Raw genomic sequence first — 18380 nt, forward strand, 5'->3', positions numbered from 1 at the left:
CATTATCTTTCAAGAAAAAAGGAATAAGACCCATAGATGACAATTTAGAAGGAAAACCAAGTCTATATTAACTCTCATAGATGATTACATAATGGTCAAGTTTCGGAGTTCCGGGTATGGATATGTCTCGAAACATCGGGTTCCTAGAAGTTTCGTGCAACATAGTTTTATAGTAAAGGGGCAGAAACTGTGTATTTATTGTATTGGCTTATATGGCTAAAATGTGTCTCTCAACTATCAGGTGGACCGTGGAACACACTGTAGAACAACTTTGTTATCAGTAAATTACTGTTAGCTTATTTCATTTACATTATTTGATTGACAGGCATCTGCTTTCCAATGGGAAAAGGTTTGTATCGTGTGGTGCATATCCCAGAAGATGAGGCTGTTCTCTTAAATTCTAGAGAAAAGGCACCTTACCTAATTTGTGTTGAGGTTCTAAAAGGCGAGAACCAAAGGTATTTAATGCTGTAGTGATGCTGGAACTTATGAATATGAGAATCTGCTATTGGTTTCTTTGAGATTCTTAGTCAAGCATGTTTTGAGTAGAAAAATATAAATATGAATTTGTTTTGGCAAAAGTATTTGACCCTATATTATTGTTTTTGTGGTTGGCAGCTCAAATTCACAAAATAGGGATTCTTCATCTCATAAACTTTCCCGAGGAGGAATTCCATTGGCAAATGGAGATGTGCAGTTGCAACGCCCACCTCCATGGGCATTTCCACTTTGGAATCAACATGATGTGCAGCGCAATAGCACTGATCAGATGTTAAGATCTGCTTCCCAAGCCATTGATCAAGCGATGGCACATTTATGGGAAGCCAAAGTAAAATTTGTGCATGTGAGCCTTTCTGTTGACCATCGAAGTGTTCGGGGTTCTTCAGAAAATAATGAATCAGGAGTCACATCCATGAAGCCGGTGAATAATGATCTTCTTAAACAGAGTGAACAAATGACTTCTAACAGTTTATGTGCCAATGATGTGAAGACTGAAACAGAAGATGGAGACAGATCCGGAAATGCAGGCAGCACTCATCAGGCTGGTAATAGTGAACAGTTAACTAATGAAGAATGGATAAGTGTGACTTTGACTGCAGTTCCTGGTGTTAATATGGAAGATTTAGAAGATCAAGAGCCAGCAAAAAGAAAAGAACACCGCCGTGTTCCGAGTACGATAGCAATGGCTGAAGTAAAGGTGGGCCTGTAAGTGGAAAGAAAGAATAATTTAGTTTTATAATTAGATATTCATTGGTTCATGGTCATGGAGGTTTTCATGTGATATTTGAGTAAATTTGCATGTGTCACTGCTTTCAAGAATTGGCTCTGCTGAGAAATGGTGCAGTCTAACTATTCAACTTTTTGGTTTTTTTGGCCAGAATCCTGGTTACAATTTTGGGTGAGATTGTGATATTTTGTTGTTTAAAATGCGTATTTGAATGCATAAATGGATTCAGGGCCCTGTGAAACCCTGATTACACAGCTGAAATTACAATTTGAACAAATTCCTGCTGGCTGTTGGGCAAAATCAACCAGAAAATATACCTGGAAAAAAGCCAAAATGTCGAAGGGTTAGACTACGCGAACGATATACCCTTTTGTTACTGGAAATGGCAACCTTAGGATCTGGAAATGCAGTTCTGCATTTCAGAAATGTTTCCTTGTACAAAATGTCTCTGAAAGACAGCTGAAACGTTTCAGCAGTGTTTTAGCTGTAGTTTCAAGTGGTGAATGGTCCATTTCACTGGTGTTTGGGTCACTGAAAAGGGATAAAACATAATAAAAATAAACGATACTAACTCTAAATTCATGAAAGGTATTCTGAATTTACCATTTCTCATGTTTTTTTCTTTGAATTTATGTGTATGTATTTTCTGTAACCTGGTTATATTGTATCCTGATTTAAACAAAACTGTTTATCTGTTTTGGACACCGTAGTTGTATCTGTGCAGTTTGGGATAAACACCTACTAGTAACCATTTAATTTACTTCCAACAGATAATTCTATGCTGCTTTTAATGTTGTCAAGACTTTTTATGTACAGAATGTTGTGTTTGTACCATCAATGCTACAGAATATTTGACAGCGGGTACAAATTTTCATACTTTATGCCCACGAATGACTGATATTTGACAATGGGTCTTGGAATTTCAACATGAACTACACATGAAGAGAGTGCATCAGTATTTTCAATTTAGTACAAGATCAATAAATAACAAATTATAGTACAATTGTGAAACAAGCTAGTTCTTCAAAGTCGAACCAAGAGACATTGTTATGCAATTGCAATTTGATACATTGTGATTCTTTTATTAGATAGGATTCATTTCATATTTTCAATTGTAATGTATCTCTTTCTGCATTGCCAAGCACTGCCAATACACCCTGTCCCCCAGTCCAATTATTTTGTTTGAAATTTGTAGCAATAAACTCTCTTGTACACATGTTCAGTGGCTTGTTTAGTATCATGTTTCAAGAGGAAGATGTGTTATCCTAACATCTAAGGCTCCTTCAGCGAACACATCATCTCAATTAATTACAATATTTTTCTTCTCTCATTCAAGAAGTCTTAATGCCTGATTGTTCACCGAACCATGAAGCCTTCTTCCATTCTCTTAAACCTTTTGGTGCAGCCTTTTTCCTAGAGACACTTCCTTTCCCCCTGATTTAGATCTCCGGTGCATGTTCGATCACATCACCTTCCTTTATGATGTGTCTGGGCAGCCCCCTCTCCACAATGCCTCTCCCCCCTCGCATGATATTTTCTCCTATATGATTTCTATATATACCTATTTACAGATTGCATGTGGTCCTTTACTTATTAGGAAGACCAAATTACATATATGTTTACACATTACATGCATATTTAACCCCATATATGCTTTCCTTTTGGGTCATATCATATACATTTAACCCCATACATGGCCCTGTTGGGGTCCTATCATAAAGGCGACATCAATGGATTTGGTAGGATCACGCGTGTTAGTTTTGTTGCTCCTAATGTGTTCCCCTCTACATCCCTAGGATGGCATGTGTATCTTGAATTGGGGGGGGGGAGAGCACATCACTTTGGGAGTTCTGGTGCTATCTTGTTTAGTGTAAGGTATGGAAGTTATGATAAATTCCTTCACACTGATGATACATTTATGACAGATTCTTTACAAATGCACGAGTAGGGCATGTTACAACAAATTCTAGTAGGCCTAACGCAAGGCCTCACTAGGAAAAATCCTAGAAGATTTGTAACCTTCGAGAAAGCTACCATTGTCACCTCAACAACTATCCGCCTCCTATTTAGTAAGGAAATGGTCCTTACATGGGAGGCTTCCTGATAAGCACTAGAGATCAAGTAACCCAAGAATAACCCAGCTAAATGACCTCTTGGTGGCTTAGAGGAGAGCCGAGGAGAGGCTCATTGTGTGCAAGAGAGATGTGACTTCTCTTGGGGCAATGGTGCCCTAGGAGGGCCATGTTCTTCTCAGAGTAGGCCGAGTTCATACAAAGCCACAACCAAGTGAGGAAGTCGCAGCTAAGGGTTTGCTGTTACAGTGAACCAAGCCCTAGATCTGTGAGGGTTGAGGCATACAGAAAGGAGCTAAGGGCCTCAAGTATGGGTTGGTCAAAGTCCGTACAGTGAAACGAGGGCTGAAGGAGAGGTGAGGCATGAAGGAAGCAGGCTGAGGGCCTCAAGATAGTTGGCAGATTGAACAAAGGGTGGGGACTGTGGTATGGAGGTTGTTAGAAGGGCCGAGAGCCTTCAGGAGCTTGTTTGGTAGACTAGATCTGGCAAGCCGAAGTATTGGAAGGTCATCTAGTGGTGAGTTAAATGGTTCCCATGAGTGAGAACAAAACCACATTGCAATTCATCTTATGATAAATATTAGCCTTAAGCCGTAGATCTGAGAGAGGATGAATTTTTGTCTTGAGAAGGAGGCCGAATGTCCTTAAAAGTCTGATCTGTTGAACGAATGGTTTTGTGCAAGGTAAAGATGGTTGCAATTGTGGTTAAGCATCTGTGTTTGAGGGTTGGTTCAATGCATTGGGAGAGGGCCAAAGCCCTAGCTCTTGTGTGACAGGAAGGCCATAAGGCCTGTGAGGTTGTTGGAAGGAGGGTCGAGTTCCCTCAAACCATGCACAAAGTTATAAAAGAGGCTGCAGACTGAGATAGTGTTGCAAAATGCAAAAAGAAATTCTTAATTTTGATTTTGCCTTGTTCAAAATTGAGAAAATTTGAAATTCCACATCAATAGGCAGCTTGAATGAGTTAACTGAGGTGACATGGTTGTTATCGCTTAGTTAGCTTAGTTAATTCGAGTTAGGGGCATGAACTTCAGTTGTGTGCAGTGATGTCTAAATTTAAGAGCCTAGGTTGAGTTAATTTCAGTTGTAGCAATTTAATTAAGTATAATTGAGGTATGGTCAGTTAAAAAAGTTCTAATTGATGGAGGAACTTGTGGAAGGTCAAGTTGTGGAAGTGGAACTTCAACCACATTCAGTGATCATCCAGATAACTAATCAATCAACCTAAATTAGCAACTGCATGCAGAGAATTCGAGTTACCCAGTTGAGATGGAAATTCCAAGGCAGTGTACTGTCAGTTGTAGCATATTCCAATGTGAACAGATGGTGCATGCAGTTAGAGGAAGGACCTAGAAGAATTGCACAATCCAGATGAGGGAATTTCCTAATTAATAGGGTCCTAATTCCTAGAGGAACAACACAAGGAAATGGGAGCTTCGAGGATAGGAAAATTGGCTAAGTATTGGCCAGAGTTAGTTAGTCAAGAAGAGGATAGAAGATATAGGTGCAGATTGTGCTCAAGCTTGAGTAAGCATATTTTATTCATCCAAATTCTTTGATTAATGCAATATAGATAGTAATGGGTTTTGAGTAGTTGCTTTCCCTTAGATAAATCTTTGTGCATGTGTGATGTTTCTTTTTGCAAGTCTATGATTTGTGTTCTAGATGGTGAATTAACTTTCACAGATCAGTAGAGTAGCTTTGAGTCTTGTGATTTACTAAATTTCATGAGCAGTTTTGAATCTACACATCAATTTCTACAAATAGGATGGCCACAAACTGAGGTTAGGAGGCCGCAGGGGTCTGTTACAGGGCGAGAGGTCTCAAAAGTTTGGTTGCACAGGGTCGAGTAACCTTAGGCCTAAGGAGAGGCCAATGAAGGGTGTGTTGGGATATTGATTTGTTGAAGATGATTGTAGAGGGTTAACACAAGAAATCTGTTTAGCAAAGGATTGTTGGATCGCTGGCATTGAAGGCTAATGTACAGTGAGTTAAAAGGCTGATTCATTATGAGTGTTAAAGTGGATTTGAGGCTAATCATACAGTGATCTTAATCAAGAGAGATCTTTGTGAGTAGCTGATGTATAGTGTGGCTTTGAAGGGGATTATTCACTGTGAGAAGCTATGTATTTTGGGGTTGAGTATGCAACGTATTTGAAGGATCAAATACACTGTGAGAAGCTGGTGGACAAAGGAGTATAAGGAGATATTTCTCTGTGGTCAAAGGAGGCAAAGGTCTTGCCAGGTGTCAAGACGAAGTGAATTGAAAAGGTTGGAGGTTATATCAACAAGTAAGTTAAGTTTTGTTCTTGTCTTTTTGGGCATATTGCAGGTCTGAAGAAGCAGATCACAAGCCCTAGTTGTGTATACCGTGTATACTATATGTACTAGTGAGCGAGGGCCATGATCCTTGGAACAAGAGCCCCATGATTCTTTTATTGATGGATTAATAAAATAATTGAGCTTTGGGCTCAATATCTCTGTGTACTTTATTGATTACATTGCTGTAGATTTCCACTGTGCAAAGTGCTTGTAAGTTGTGGGTTCCTAGTGTGTTTATGTGCCTAGTTAGCTGTAGACCAGATCTATGGCCTAAGGAAAATTCAACAATATCCACTTGGAATAGGCTTAGCAAATTAGGCTTGAGTGGATATGGATAGTAATCATTGGGTTTTGGCTAAAAAGGGTCTTGTTATTGTTGGGATAACTTAATTCAATTAATTCATCACAAGGAAGCCCCATAAGCAAGAAACCCTAAGGAATTCTATGGCTGTCATAAACTAGGGCTTTAAACCTAGAAAAATTGCTGCAATGCAATTAGCCCTAACCCCAAAATTAGTCCTAAGGATACTAAGTCCTCAAGCGACTAATTTGGAGATAAATCTAGGTCAACTTACAACAATTTTTTGTGCTTAGCAAATGTGCTATAGCCTCACAAAGGGAGATGTCAGCCCTAAAATATGGCTAAAAAAACTTGTAATTTTCATCAGATATGCAATAAAAGCACAAGTGAACACTCTTCAACCATAGAAATATCAATTATATATTTTATAAGGCTATGATAAAATGATTTTGCTGTAATTTAACTTAAATTTACTGTAAGAAATTAAAAAAATGATGACTACGTTCAAGGAAACAATCCAAACCCAATGGAGTCAATGAAGAAAATCGCATATTTCATAGGCCAAATTAATGGACCTAGGGCACTAGTGAATGAGAAATACTCTTGAATTTCACCTTAAATCAACCTAGGTATCTTACTCCTCTATGAAGAAGACCTTTGCAAAACATGTGCCAATGACCTTTGCAAAGGAAAGCTTAGAGAATTAACATATGTAGCCATTGTTGGAGCTACACTAGACACTGATAGTGGTGATGGCCTTGTTGAAGATTTGGCATTGTTCACATTTTATGAAGCCCACACTTTGATGATATGGAGTGAAGCAATGGAGGATAGATAACTATTCAATAGTTCGAGATGCTTGTGGATTGGAGAAACTATATTTCTTTTGGGTGATGAGAAATGTATGAGATTGTTGCTCTATATTTCAAGGGAGATCCATGAGCTAGAAGTTTGGCATCATATTTTTATGAGGGTTATGTGGCATTTAACGGGCACATGGTGTTGAATGATGTTGGGAACTTGGATTAAAATTGGGAGACTATACCTTTCAGATGAATATGGAGCAGCTTGAAGGATTTTTACTTGTCAAACATCGTTTCTAATTAAGCAGCATTTTAGGAATGTTTGATTTTGTTTTCGTTAGTTTTCAACAAATGTGTTTGTAGTTAGTGTATTTGCTTTAAGTGAGTTTTGTTTTTAGTATTGTACGACTAAAGAGTGGGTTTTTAGAGTGTAAGACTTACATGTGTAATGAAGTTACCTTAGTGATATATGCTAAAAGTTAATGGTTTTTTATTACTATTAGCATTTAAGGTTTTGGACAATGACATCCTCTCAAACTCTTTATAAGAGAAGTGAAACTGAATGTAATGGGTCTAGTATTTTCTTAATATAATAGTGTTATTAGTATAATAATATAATAGTATTATTAGTATAATAATATAATAGTATAGTATTGTATAATAGTATAGTATAGTTTAATAGTATAATAGTATAATATTATAGTGTTAATATAATAGTATGGTTAGAGTTTATTTGCTTTCAGTGAGTTTTGTTTTTAGTATTGCAAGTCTTAAGAGAGGGTTTTAGAGTGCAAGGCTTATACGTGTAATGAAGTTACTGTAGTGATATAAGGTAAAAATTAACGGTTTTATTATTATTATTAGCATTTAAGGTTTGGGACAATTATGACCTCTCAAACTCTATATAAGAGAGGTATATCTGAATGTAATGGGTCAAGTATTTTTTAATATAATAGTGTAATTAGTATTTTCTTAATATTATTATAGTGTAATTATGTGCATCTCCATTTGACCCCTATCTAGAGTTTAAACATTTAGTGATCGAGCTTATTTGTAATAAGGATAGGTAGGGCCCTTTGCTTGGGCGAGATTCTCTTGCATAGGGTGCATTCCTAGGGTTATTATTGGCTAGTTATTTAGTAACTACTTTTCCCTCTCTTGTTAAGTTTGACGAAGTGAAGGAGGTCTTAGTAGGTAGGGATTCATTACAATATCTTGAATGTTATTGTAATCTTTCTACTGTGTGAATGAGAAGACAATGTTTGATGTTCTGATCTATTTATTTATTTATTTTTTGTTGTTGTTCACTATATTCACATCGTTGATTTTTTAGATAGTCTCTCTTGTTTTCAGGGTTTATCTCATCTATTATATTCAATTTTTACATTCCTAATTTTTTTATGCAATGCATTTGTGAATGCAGATCTAAAGTTTTGATTGGTGTTTCTAGAATTTAAGTTTTTAGCAATAGAAAATTCTTTGAGTGCAGAATTGAGTATCATGTGGATGGTAAATTACAACAATAAGCACTTGTTGGGTTGTTACTAGGAAGGATTTTAGTCTAAGTCACTCAAGCATAATATTCTCTCTTTCCACTTTCACATTGCTGATTTATTTAATCATGCTGTTTCTTTCGGTTTCCCTCGATGATAATTCCATCATATCATCCACGTGATCTGCAAATTTGTTTCTAGTTTAGATCCAAACTCTTGCATGACCGTCATAATTGTACGTACCTTCATCAATCTTTATGCTATAGTGATTCTGTTAACATTGGCAACTAGGGCCAAATTCCACTTTGGACAGCTCATTTGATGGAGATGATGATTGCATTGAATTCCTGTTTTCGAGAGGACCAAAATTGATCTAAAGATCATCTAATTTGGATAAGCAGAAGTGTGTTTTATTTATTTATGCTCACACGTGTAAATTGTTTAGGTTGGCCACATCATCATGTAGGCTCATGAAGTCCAAGAGACATGTCACTTCACCCTCAAGGACTTGTATAAATACAAGTGACCTCTCACCTCATTTCGCATCATCATCACTCACACCTTCTTTTCTCTCCTTCTCTCATTGGTTTGTACCATAGTTTTAAAAACCGGCCACAAAAACCGGTAACCGGTCTAACCGGCCGGTTGGATGCCTGGCCGGTCCGAACCGGCCTATAAAACCCGGTTAGCCACCTCATTTGCCCAAAAAACTGCCCTAACCGGTCAAAACCGGCCGGTTTAGGGCGGAACCGGCCGGTTTGTAGCAAACCGGCCGGTTCCGTCCTAAACCGGCCGGTTTATGGACAGCCCGCCAGTTTATGGTCTCCTGTGGATGCGAGTTTCTTTTTGTCTTTGGCTCTGAGATTTGGTTAGGGCTTAGCTGAAGTTAATCCACAAAGTCTCCTCAGCCTCACTTCAAAAGAACGTTAACCTTACCATAAAACAAGATTGCTCACTGTAATAATTTTTGGACGTTACCTCAATTCATCTATCTTGTGAAGACCTGTGACGTATTCAAAACTAAACTGTGACTGTAGTTAGGGTTTCCAATAACCATACATCTCAACAAACCTTGATCTCGTCTATCTTCTTGGAGATTGTATTTTGCATTGGGCTATTTTCTTTTAAAATGGTTGACAAGGGTATCGCAGGTGGCTTGAAGAAGCACATATTACAGTCTATTCCCTTGTCATACCTTCGAAAATTTTGCTTGTTGAAAGACAATTTTTGTGACATGTGTTTGGCGTCTTGAGGAAATGTCTTGAGCTCGGATTTCTTGCAGTGATAGTGTCAGTTGAAGATTTTTAATGTAAATCAGAAGGGGATTCGTTGACTCTGTTTTATTGTTTTTGTGACATATCTATGAGTCTTTTGATTGCTAGATTCTCTGAAGCTTAATTGTTGTGGCATTGGTCTTGAATAATCCTGAGAACGACTCGCAGTCATTGATAAGGCAATATATAAGTCAATTCAAAGCCTAACAAACCTAGAAGCAACAATGTTGAGCACTATCTAGAGGTTAAGGTTCATCAATACTTGGCATCGTTGAAAAAGCTCACTTATGTAGCTATTTGATCCTTGACAAAAAGTTATGTGTGGTATAGTTAACCTTTTCTCAGATCTACACAAAACCTGAAGCAATTATCTACACTCTTGTGATAATTCATGAACTAACATCAAGTTGATCATTGAGTCTTCTGTGTAGCAAGGTGTAAAACACTTATGGCACAATACTGCCATATTCTCATATGTTACAGTGCTAGCATCATTTGAAGCTTTTCACTTCGGTCGATGATATGTATTGCACTCGGTGCCATTTTGATATATTCACCTTTGCATGGTATATAAATGAGCAAACTTTGCATATTTTGTCTCTATTGGCTTGGAATCATGGTTTTACATCTTAAAAATAGTTTTGTTTCATTAAAAATTAATTATTTAATGTATTTTTTAAAAACCGGTTCGTTTAGACCAAACCAGTCCCGGTTAGACCGGTTCCGGTCGGTAAACCGGTTCATTAGGTGGACCGGTCCGGTCACCGGTTCCGGTTTTAAAAACACTGGTTTGTACAACTATTGGGCATTCTCTTTCTCTCACGTGTGGCAAGGAGGACAACTTTCAGAGATAAGTACAGGGCCAAAAATTTTAGTTGATTGAAGTTTGACCAGCGTTGACCAGAGACTATTTGACCAAGTTTGACTGCGATTTTGGAGGGATTGACTGTGTTTGACCAGGCCACATTGATTGGCACAAAAACTGAAATTTTCCGTGTTGTTTGACCGCAGGGTTGATTTTAGGTTGACCAAGTTTGACCACAAATTTTATAACTATTTTGGGCTAACTTTGATCACTGCTGGAGGTTGAGTTTGACTGCCTTTGACCGAACTTCAAAGGGGAAGTTTTGCTGCTGCGTTGACCATCTTTGACTTTTTGGTTAGCGCTGAATTTGAATGTAGTTGTTTGCAGATTTGATAGGGTTATTTTGACTTTGATTTGGCAAGTCGACTTTGACTTTTTGTACTCTCTCTCTCTCTGCTGAACATTTGATATAATAATAAGAAGAATTGATCAAAGGGTTTTCCCTAACTTGGGGTTTTTCCCTGGCATCTGCCAAATCTGGTGTCCTCTTGTCTTGGCTTGTCTTCTGCATTTTTGTTACTCATGTTCTATCTACAGTTACTGTCAATGTGATTTATGGTTAATGTGATTGCTATTGGAAAACTAAATTGGAAATTGTCATTGGGATGCTAAAGGAACATTGAAGTAATTTTGCTAAGCATAAAACATACCATTGTTAACTAAAATTAACATGGTATCAGAGCACAGGTGAAGACAAATCCCAAGCAAGAGAGAGAAAAAAAATCACTAGGGAGATCTGTTAGACAAGATTATTGGACTAGCCTCAATGGCTACTACATCTTACTTCAAATTTGAGGATAAGCTCAAGGACAAATCTGACTATCATGCATGGAAAGTGACTTTGGATTTGAGTTTGGGAGAGCATGATGCCGTGCACTATATGCATGGTAGAGTGGTGGAGCATTCTTCAAATGCATCTGCTGCTGCAAAGACAAAGTATAAGAAAGGTGAGGTCAAAGCTAAAAGAATCATCACATACTCCATTCAAAAGCATTTGGTTGCCTATATTTTTGATTTGGGAATATCTAAGGAGATGTATGATAAGCTGGTTGGGATGTTCAAAGTAAACAATGCAAATCAAATCCTCTTTCTCAAGAACAAGTTGAAGGACATCAAGATGGATAAAGGGGAGTCTTTCCAATCCTCCTTTATGAGAACAATACAAATCAAGAATGACTTACTATCTATTGGAGAAGTTATCGCTGACAGGGAGCTCACTCTCATTGCACTTGGAGCTCTTTCAAGCATATGGGATGTGTTTAACACCACCATTCTCAACAATGATAGGATTCCTAGTTTCGATGAATTATTGGCTAGATGCACTGAAGAAGAGACGAGGATGATGGAGAGAGACAAGCCTTCAAATGAAATGAACTTACTGCTTTCTCCACTCATGCTAAGAGGAAAAATAATGCTGGTCCAAGGAGACAGGGTCAAGGATTCAAGCAAGGATTCAAAGAAGGAAGAGAAGGAAGGTGCTACAATTGTAACATGTTTGGCCACTATGCTAGAGATTGTCCTTTTAAGAAGGATTCTCCAAGGGGTGACAACAACAACAACAATGTCAAAGGCAATGGCAATCAAAGGAACAACATGTTTAACAATAAAGGAAAGAGGAATGCTCCCGATGCTCGATAGGGAAATGGTTGACCTTCCAAAAGGACGAGAAATTCCAGGTATGAAGAAAGTAATGTTGTAGTAAAACAAAAGGAGTTTTATCTTATTTCTGCTCTATCTACCGCCTCTCCTCTAGATACTTTGGATTATTGGTTGATTGATTATGGAGCCTCAAGGCATTTCACTGGGTACAAAGAGGCCCTTTTAAATTTGGTTGAAAAGAAGACTAATTTGGAAATCATACTTGGAGACAATATCTCCTACCCCGTGAAAGGGATAGGTACTGTCACTCTTCACTTGAATCAAGGTCAAACCATTCATCTACAAGAAGTATTGTATGTGGCCTATTTGAAAAAGAACCCAATGTCTATTTCTACCATGGAAGATAAAGGCTTTAAGGTAGAATTCATTGATGGAAAGGTTTGTATTTGGCAAAGAAACCCTAAAGATGCATTCACAGATGGACTTAGGGTTGATGGTCTCTATCATGTTGGAGGGAGTCTTTTGGGAGCCTTGACTTGCGATACTTCTCTTCAATCTAAATTATGGCATGGGAGATTTGCTGACATTCATTACAAAGACTTACCTGGGGTAAGGAAGATGGTCACAAGTATGCCCGAGTTCAACATGAATCATGGAGGAGTTTGTCGGGGTTGTGCAACTAGAAAACTTACAAGGGGACCATTCCCTTCAAGTGAAAGCCAAACTACCGATATTCTTCAATTAGTCCATTCTGACCTATTTGGTATGTTGCTTGTAACATTATTGGGATGATACTTATACTATGCAATTTATGTTGATGACTTCTCTCGCAAAACATGGCTCTATTTCTTGAAGAAGAAGAATGAAGTGTTCAAATGGTTCCATTCTTTCAAAGTCTTGGTGGGAAATCAAACAGGGAAGAAGATCAAAATATTGAGGATCGACAATGGAACCAAATATGAATCAAATGAATTCAATGACTTTTGCAGAGAGGTTGGCATTAAGAGGGAGACAATCGTTCCATACACTCCTAAGCAAAATGGAGTTGTTGAAAGGAAGAATCAAACAATCATGGAAGCCACCTGTGCCATGCTCCATGATCAAGGTCTACTGAAGTTCTTATGGGGAGAAGCTGCCAACACCCCTGTGTATGTTCAAAATAGTAGCCCACATCAAGCACTGGATTTCAAGACAACCAAAGAAGTTTTCACTGGTAAGAAACTTCATGTTTCTCAGTTTAGAATATTTGGTTGTCCTGTGTATTTTCATGTGCCTAAAGAGAAAAGAAACACGTTGGAAGCATTTTGGAAGAAAGGTACATTTGTGGGCTACAGTGAAAATTCAAAAGCATATAGAATCTGTGCTTGGTCAAAGAGATGTGGAAGTAAGCCATGATGTTGCCTTTGATGAAGACACTGCCTTTGGGAAAACTAGAGATCTCCCCATTACAAGGAAGGATAATGATGATGCTACAAAAAAGCAGGATGAACCTTCGACAAATGAGCTTGTGCTTGATGTTGAAGGCCTGATGGATCCCATTGATCCACCTCCTGGTGATTCCTTTACCTCAAGGAAAGATCTTTATAGCTCAAAGATACTCTCAAAGATGTTGAAAGACATATTGATCCAAGAGGGACATTTCGCGAAAGTAAGAAGCCAAACAAGTATCAAGGGTACTTAACTGCTATGAGTACTATTGTTAAAACTTAGCCATGTATGTTCGAAGAAGCCGTAAAGCACTAAGTTTGGAAGGATGCGATGAATGAGGAATATGAATCTATCATGAAAAATGATGTGGTGCCTAGATTGAAGGACGAGTCCGTAGTCACCTCAAAAAGGCTATACAAAATTAAACATGGAGCTGATGGGAGTGTTAAAAAATATAAGGCCAGGTTCATTGCTCGAGGCTTCTGTCAAAAGGAAGGAGTGGACTATGATAAGATATTTGCATCGGTTGCCTGATATACCACTATCCGATCTATTATTGCTCTCGCTGCCTCTCAAGGATGGAGCCTACATCAAATGGACGTTAACACTGCTTTCTTGCATGGCTCGCTTAAGGAGGAAGTCTACTTGGAACAACCTCAGGATTCGAAGTACAAGATTGAAGGACACACGTATGCAGGTTGAAGAAATCTCTCTATGGGTTGAAGCAAGCCCCTAGGGCTTGGTATGAGAGGATTGATATCTATCTTATGACACTGGGATTTACGAGGAGCGATGTTGATCCTAACCTATACTTCAAGGTTGAAAAGGACAAGTCGCTCATTTTGGTCCTTTATGTAGATGATCTCTTTCAAACAGGTGCAAACCCTCTCATTTATCAATGCAAGAGGGAGTTGGCTTCCGAGTTTGAGATGAAAGACCTAGGACTGATGCACTACTTCCTAGGCTTGGGGGTTTGGCAAAAGCTAGGTGAGATTTTCCTTTATCAAGGAAAATACATTATGAAGATGCTAGAGAGATGTGGGATGGTGGATTGCAAGTCTGTTTCTACTCCAATGGAACTCAACCTCAAGAAGCTATGTGGAAGTGCTACTGGGACTTACAATGGCACTGAATATGAATCAAACAAATTCAATGACTTTTGTAGAGAGGCTGATATTAAGAGGGAGACAACCCTTACATACACTCCTGAGCAAAATGGCGTTGCTGAAAGGAAGAATCGAACAATCATAGAAGCCATTGGTGCCGTGCTTCATGACCAAGGCCTACCGAAGTTCTTATGGGTAGAAGCTGCCAACACTGCCGCATATGTTCAAAATAGGAGTTTGCATCAAGCATTGGATTTCAAGGCACTCGAAGAAGTCTTCTCTGGTAAGAAACTTGATATTTCTCATTTTAGACTATTTGGTTGTCTCGTGTATTTTCATGTGCCTAAAGAGAAAAGCAACAAGTTAGAAGCATCCAGGAAGAAAGGAACATTTGTAGGCTACAATGAAACTTCAAAGGCATATAAAATCTATGTGCCTGGTCAAAGAGAAGTGGAAATAAGCCATGATGTCACTTTCGATGAAGATTTTTCCCTTGGGAAAGCCAAAGATCTTCCTATCCCAAGGAAGGATAATGATGATGTTGCAGGAACGCAGGATGAATCTCCGAAAGATGAATCGATCCCAGATGTTGAAGGTTTGATGGATCCCATTGATCCACCTCCTGGTGATCCCTCTACCTCAAGGAAAATACCTTTGTGGCTCAAAGATACTCTCAAAAATGCTGAAAGACATATTGCTCCAAGAGGGACATTTCGTGAAAGTAAGAAGTCGAATAGGTATCAAGGGTACTTAGCTGCTATGAGTGCTATTGTTCAATCTGAGCCATGTACAATCGAAGTAGTCGTGAAACACCAAGTATGGAAGGATGCAGTGAATGAGGAGTACGAATCAATCATGAAGAATGATGTCTGGGATGTGGTTCGTAGACCCAAGGACAAGTCTGTGGTCACTTCTAAATGGCTTTTCAAAATCAAACGTGGAGCTGATGGGAGTGTTGAAAAATACAAGGTCGGGTTCGTTGCTCGAGGCTTCTCTCAAAAGGAAGGAGTGGAATGTGATGAGATATTTGCATCGATTGCGGGATATACCACTATCTTATCCATTATTGCCCTCACTGCCTCTCAAGGATGGAGCCTACACCAAATTGATGTTAAGACTGCTTTCTTGCATGTCTCACTTAAGATGGAAGTCTACATAGAACAACTTTAGGGGTTTGAAGTACAAGATCGAAGGACACACATATGCAGGTTGAAGAAAGCCCTCTCTGGGTTGAAGCAAGCCCCCAGGGCTTGGTATTAGATGATTGATAACTATCTTATGAAGCTGGGATTTACAAGGAGCAAAGTTGATCCTAACCTGTATTCGAGGTTGAAAAGGACATGCCTCTGATTTTGGTCTTTTATGTGGATGATCTCTTTCTGACAGTTGCAGACCCTCTCATTTATCAATGCAAGAGGGAGTTGGCATTTAGTTCGAGATAAAAGACCTAGGCCTGATGCACTACTCCCTAGGCTTGGGGGTCAGGCAAAAGCTAGGTGAGATTTTCCTTTCTTAAGGAAAATACATTATGAAGATGCTCGAGAGATGTGGGATGGTGGATTGCAAGTTTGTTTCTACTCCAATGGAACTCAACTTCAAGAAGCTATGTGGAAGTGTTGTTGGGCCCGAATTGGCAAACGCTTCTAAATATAGACAATTTGTGGGGGCCCTGTAGTCTTGGTAAACTTCTGTCTGGACATATACTTTGCTGTGAATATGTTGAGTTAATCTATGGCCGAGTCTCATCACATACATTGGATTGTTGCTAAGAATCTCTTGAGATATCTCCGTGGCACAATCAACTATGGATTGAGATACACTGCCGAGAATTTGAGGCTACATGGATATACACATGTTGACTGGGCTGGCAGTGTGGTGGATCATAAAAGCACGTCTGGATGTTGCTTCTCATTGGGGTCTGCTTCAATTTCTTGGATGAGTAGGAAGCAGAAATCAGTTGCTCTAAGCACCGCCAAGGCCGAATACATTGCAGCTAGTATGACCTGTTGTTTGGTCGAGGAAGCTCTTTAGTGAGCTATTTGAGCCCCTGCTGGATACCACCGTGATCTTATGCGACAAATAGAGTGGGATTTGCCTTTCAGAGAATCTTGTGTTCCACGACCGCTCCAAGCACATTGATATCAGGTACCACTTTATTCAGGATATGGTACAACGGGGAGCAACAAGGTTATAACACATCAGGATTGATGAGCAGGTCACAGACATCCTCACAAAGCCCTTGGGGAAGGTCAAATTCTTAGCCTTCCGAGAGAGACTTAGAGTCGTGGAAAGACCCTCCCATGAGGGTCTTGCTTGAGTTGGACATTGAGCTCTAGGAGCTCTTGGGGTCTTTGGGTACTTCTTGGAGCTATGAGCGACCATAGAGTGAGTGGTTCACCTTCCCCTATTGGTGCACTGTGTACAGGGTGAGTGGTTCACCTTCCCCTATTGGTGCATTGTGTACAGGGTGAGTGGTTCACCTTCCCCTGTGTTACCCCATGATGGTTGACATGTGTGTTGGGTGAGTGGTTCACCTTCCCCTATGATTGATGGCATGTGTGTAGGGTGAGTGGTTCACCTTCCCCTACAATGGACATATTCATAGGATGAGTGGTTCACCTTCTCCTATGGCATAAAAGTAGGATGAGTGGTTCACCTTCTCTTGCTGATACCCTAGCATACATCCTACCCATGTAGTATGAGACTCATGGGAAGTACCTCTCATCTGGCCAATGAGTTGGGAAAAGTGGATAGGGACCATAGCACTACCGATGGACGCATCATGTACTGCCGTACTTCCTATGTCTAGGATGCATGGTGTTCAACAACTTGATCTAGGATCAAGTCTGATTGAGGTTCTACCTCTGGATTGACTTCTGTCAGTGGAGAGTGGTAAGGTCTTGTGACTCACTCTCGATTCTTCTTCATTATTGATATCAGTGTTTAGTAGAGCAGAGTTGAGAAGAGATACAAAGCTGGTACATGACGATAAGATGGCATGATGATTGATGATGATGGATGGATTGGTAAGTGGAATTCTCCCTATTTGAGAGGGACTGTTAAAATTGGCAACTAGTGCCAAATTCCTGTTTTCGAGAGGACCAAAATGGAGATGATGATTACATTGAATTCCTGTTTTCGAGAACCAAAATTGATCTAAAGATCATCTAATTATAAGCAGAAGTGTGTTTTTGAATTTGTGCCCACACGTGTAAATTTTTTAGGTTGACCACATCATCGTGTAGGCTCATGAAGCCCAAGAAACATGTCACTTCACCCTCAACGACTTTTATAAATACAAGTGACCGCTCACCTCATATGGCATCATCATCAATCACAGTCTTCTCTCTCTTTCTCTCATTGGTTCGTACAACTATTGGGCATTCTCTTTCTCTCACATGTGTGGCAAGGAGGACAAATTTCAGACAAAAGTATAGGGCCGAAAATTTCAGAAGTTGATTGAAGTTTGACCAGCGTTGAATAGGGATTATTTGACCAAGTTTGACTCAGATTTTGGAGGGATTGACTTTGTTTTAGCACGCTGGATTGATTGGCACATAAAACGAGGTTTCCTAGGCTATTTGACCGCAAGGTTGACTTCAGGTTGACCAAGTTTGACTGCATATTTTATGATTGTTTTGGGTTGACTTTGACCACTGTAGGAGGTCGACTTTGGCTGCTTTTGACCAAGATTCAAAGGGGAAGTTTTGTTGTTGCGTTGACCATCCTTGACTTTTTGGTTAATTTGATTGTAGATTTGACAAGGTTGTTTTGACTTTGATTGGGCAAGTCAACTTTGGCTTTTGTACTCTCTCTTTGCTGAACATATGATATAATAATAAGAAGAATTGATCAAAGGGTTTCCCCACATTGGGGTTTTTCCCTGGCA

General features: G+C 39.2%; 1 protein-coding gene across 15 annotated transcripts in view; it reads left to right on the forward strand.

Annotated features, from left to right (window-relative positions):
- The window catches only part of LOC149206275 (phosphatidylinositol 4-kinase beta 1-like), a 184216-nt gene that overhangs the window by 59634 nt on the left and 106202 nt on the right, over positions 1-18380 (forward strand). For all 15 annotated transcript variants that reach the window (XR_016252539.1, XM_089395387.1, XM_089395383.1 and 12 more), the window contains 2 exons: positions 326-458; positions 619-1198. Coding sequence is in view for 14 of the 15 variants with exons in the window: in XM_089395387.1 (XP_089251513.1) it covers positions 326-458; positions 619-1198 (713 nt within the window). In the remaining variant the exon portion in view is untranslated. The remainder of the gene's footprint in view (positions 1-325; positions 459-618; positions 1199-18380) is intronic.

Source organism: Pinus tabuliformis, chromosome 1_2, assembly GCF_031772625.1.
Source record: "Pinus tabuliformis cultivar Carrire ecotype Pingquan chromosome 1_2, CPIR1, whole genome shotgun sequence".
Taxonomy (NCBI): domain Eukaryota; kingdom Viridiplantae; phylum Streptophyta; class Pinopsida; order Pinales; family Pinaceae; genus Pinus; species Pinus tabuliformis.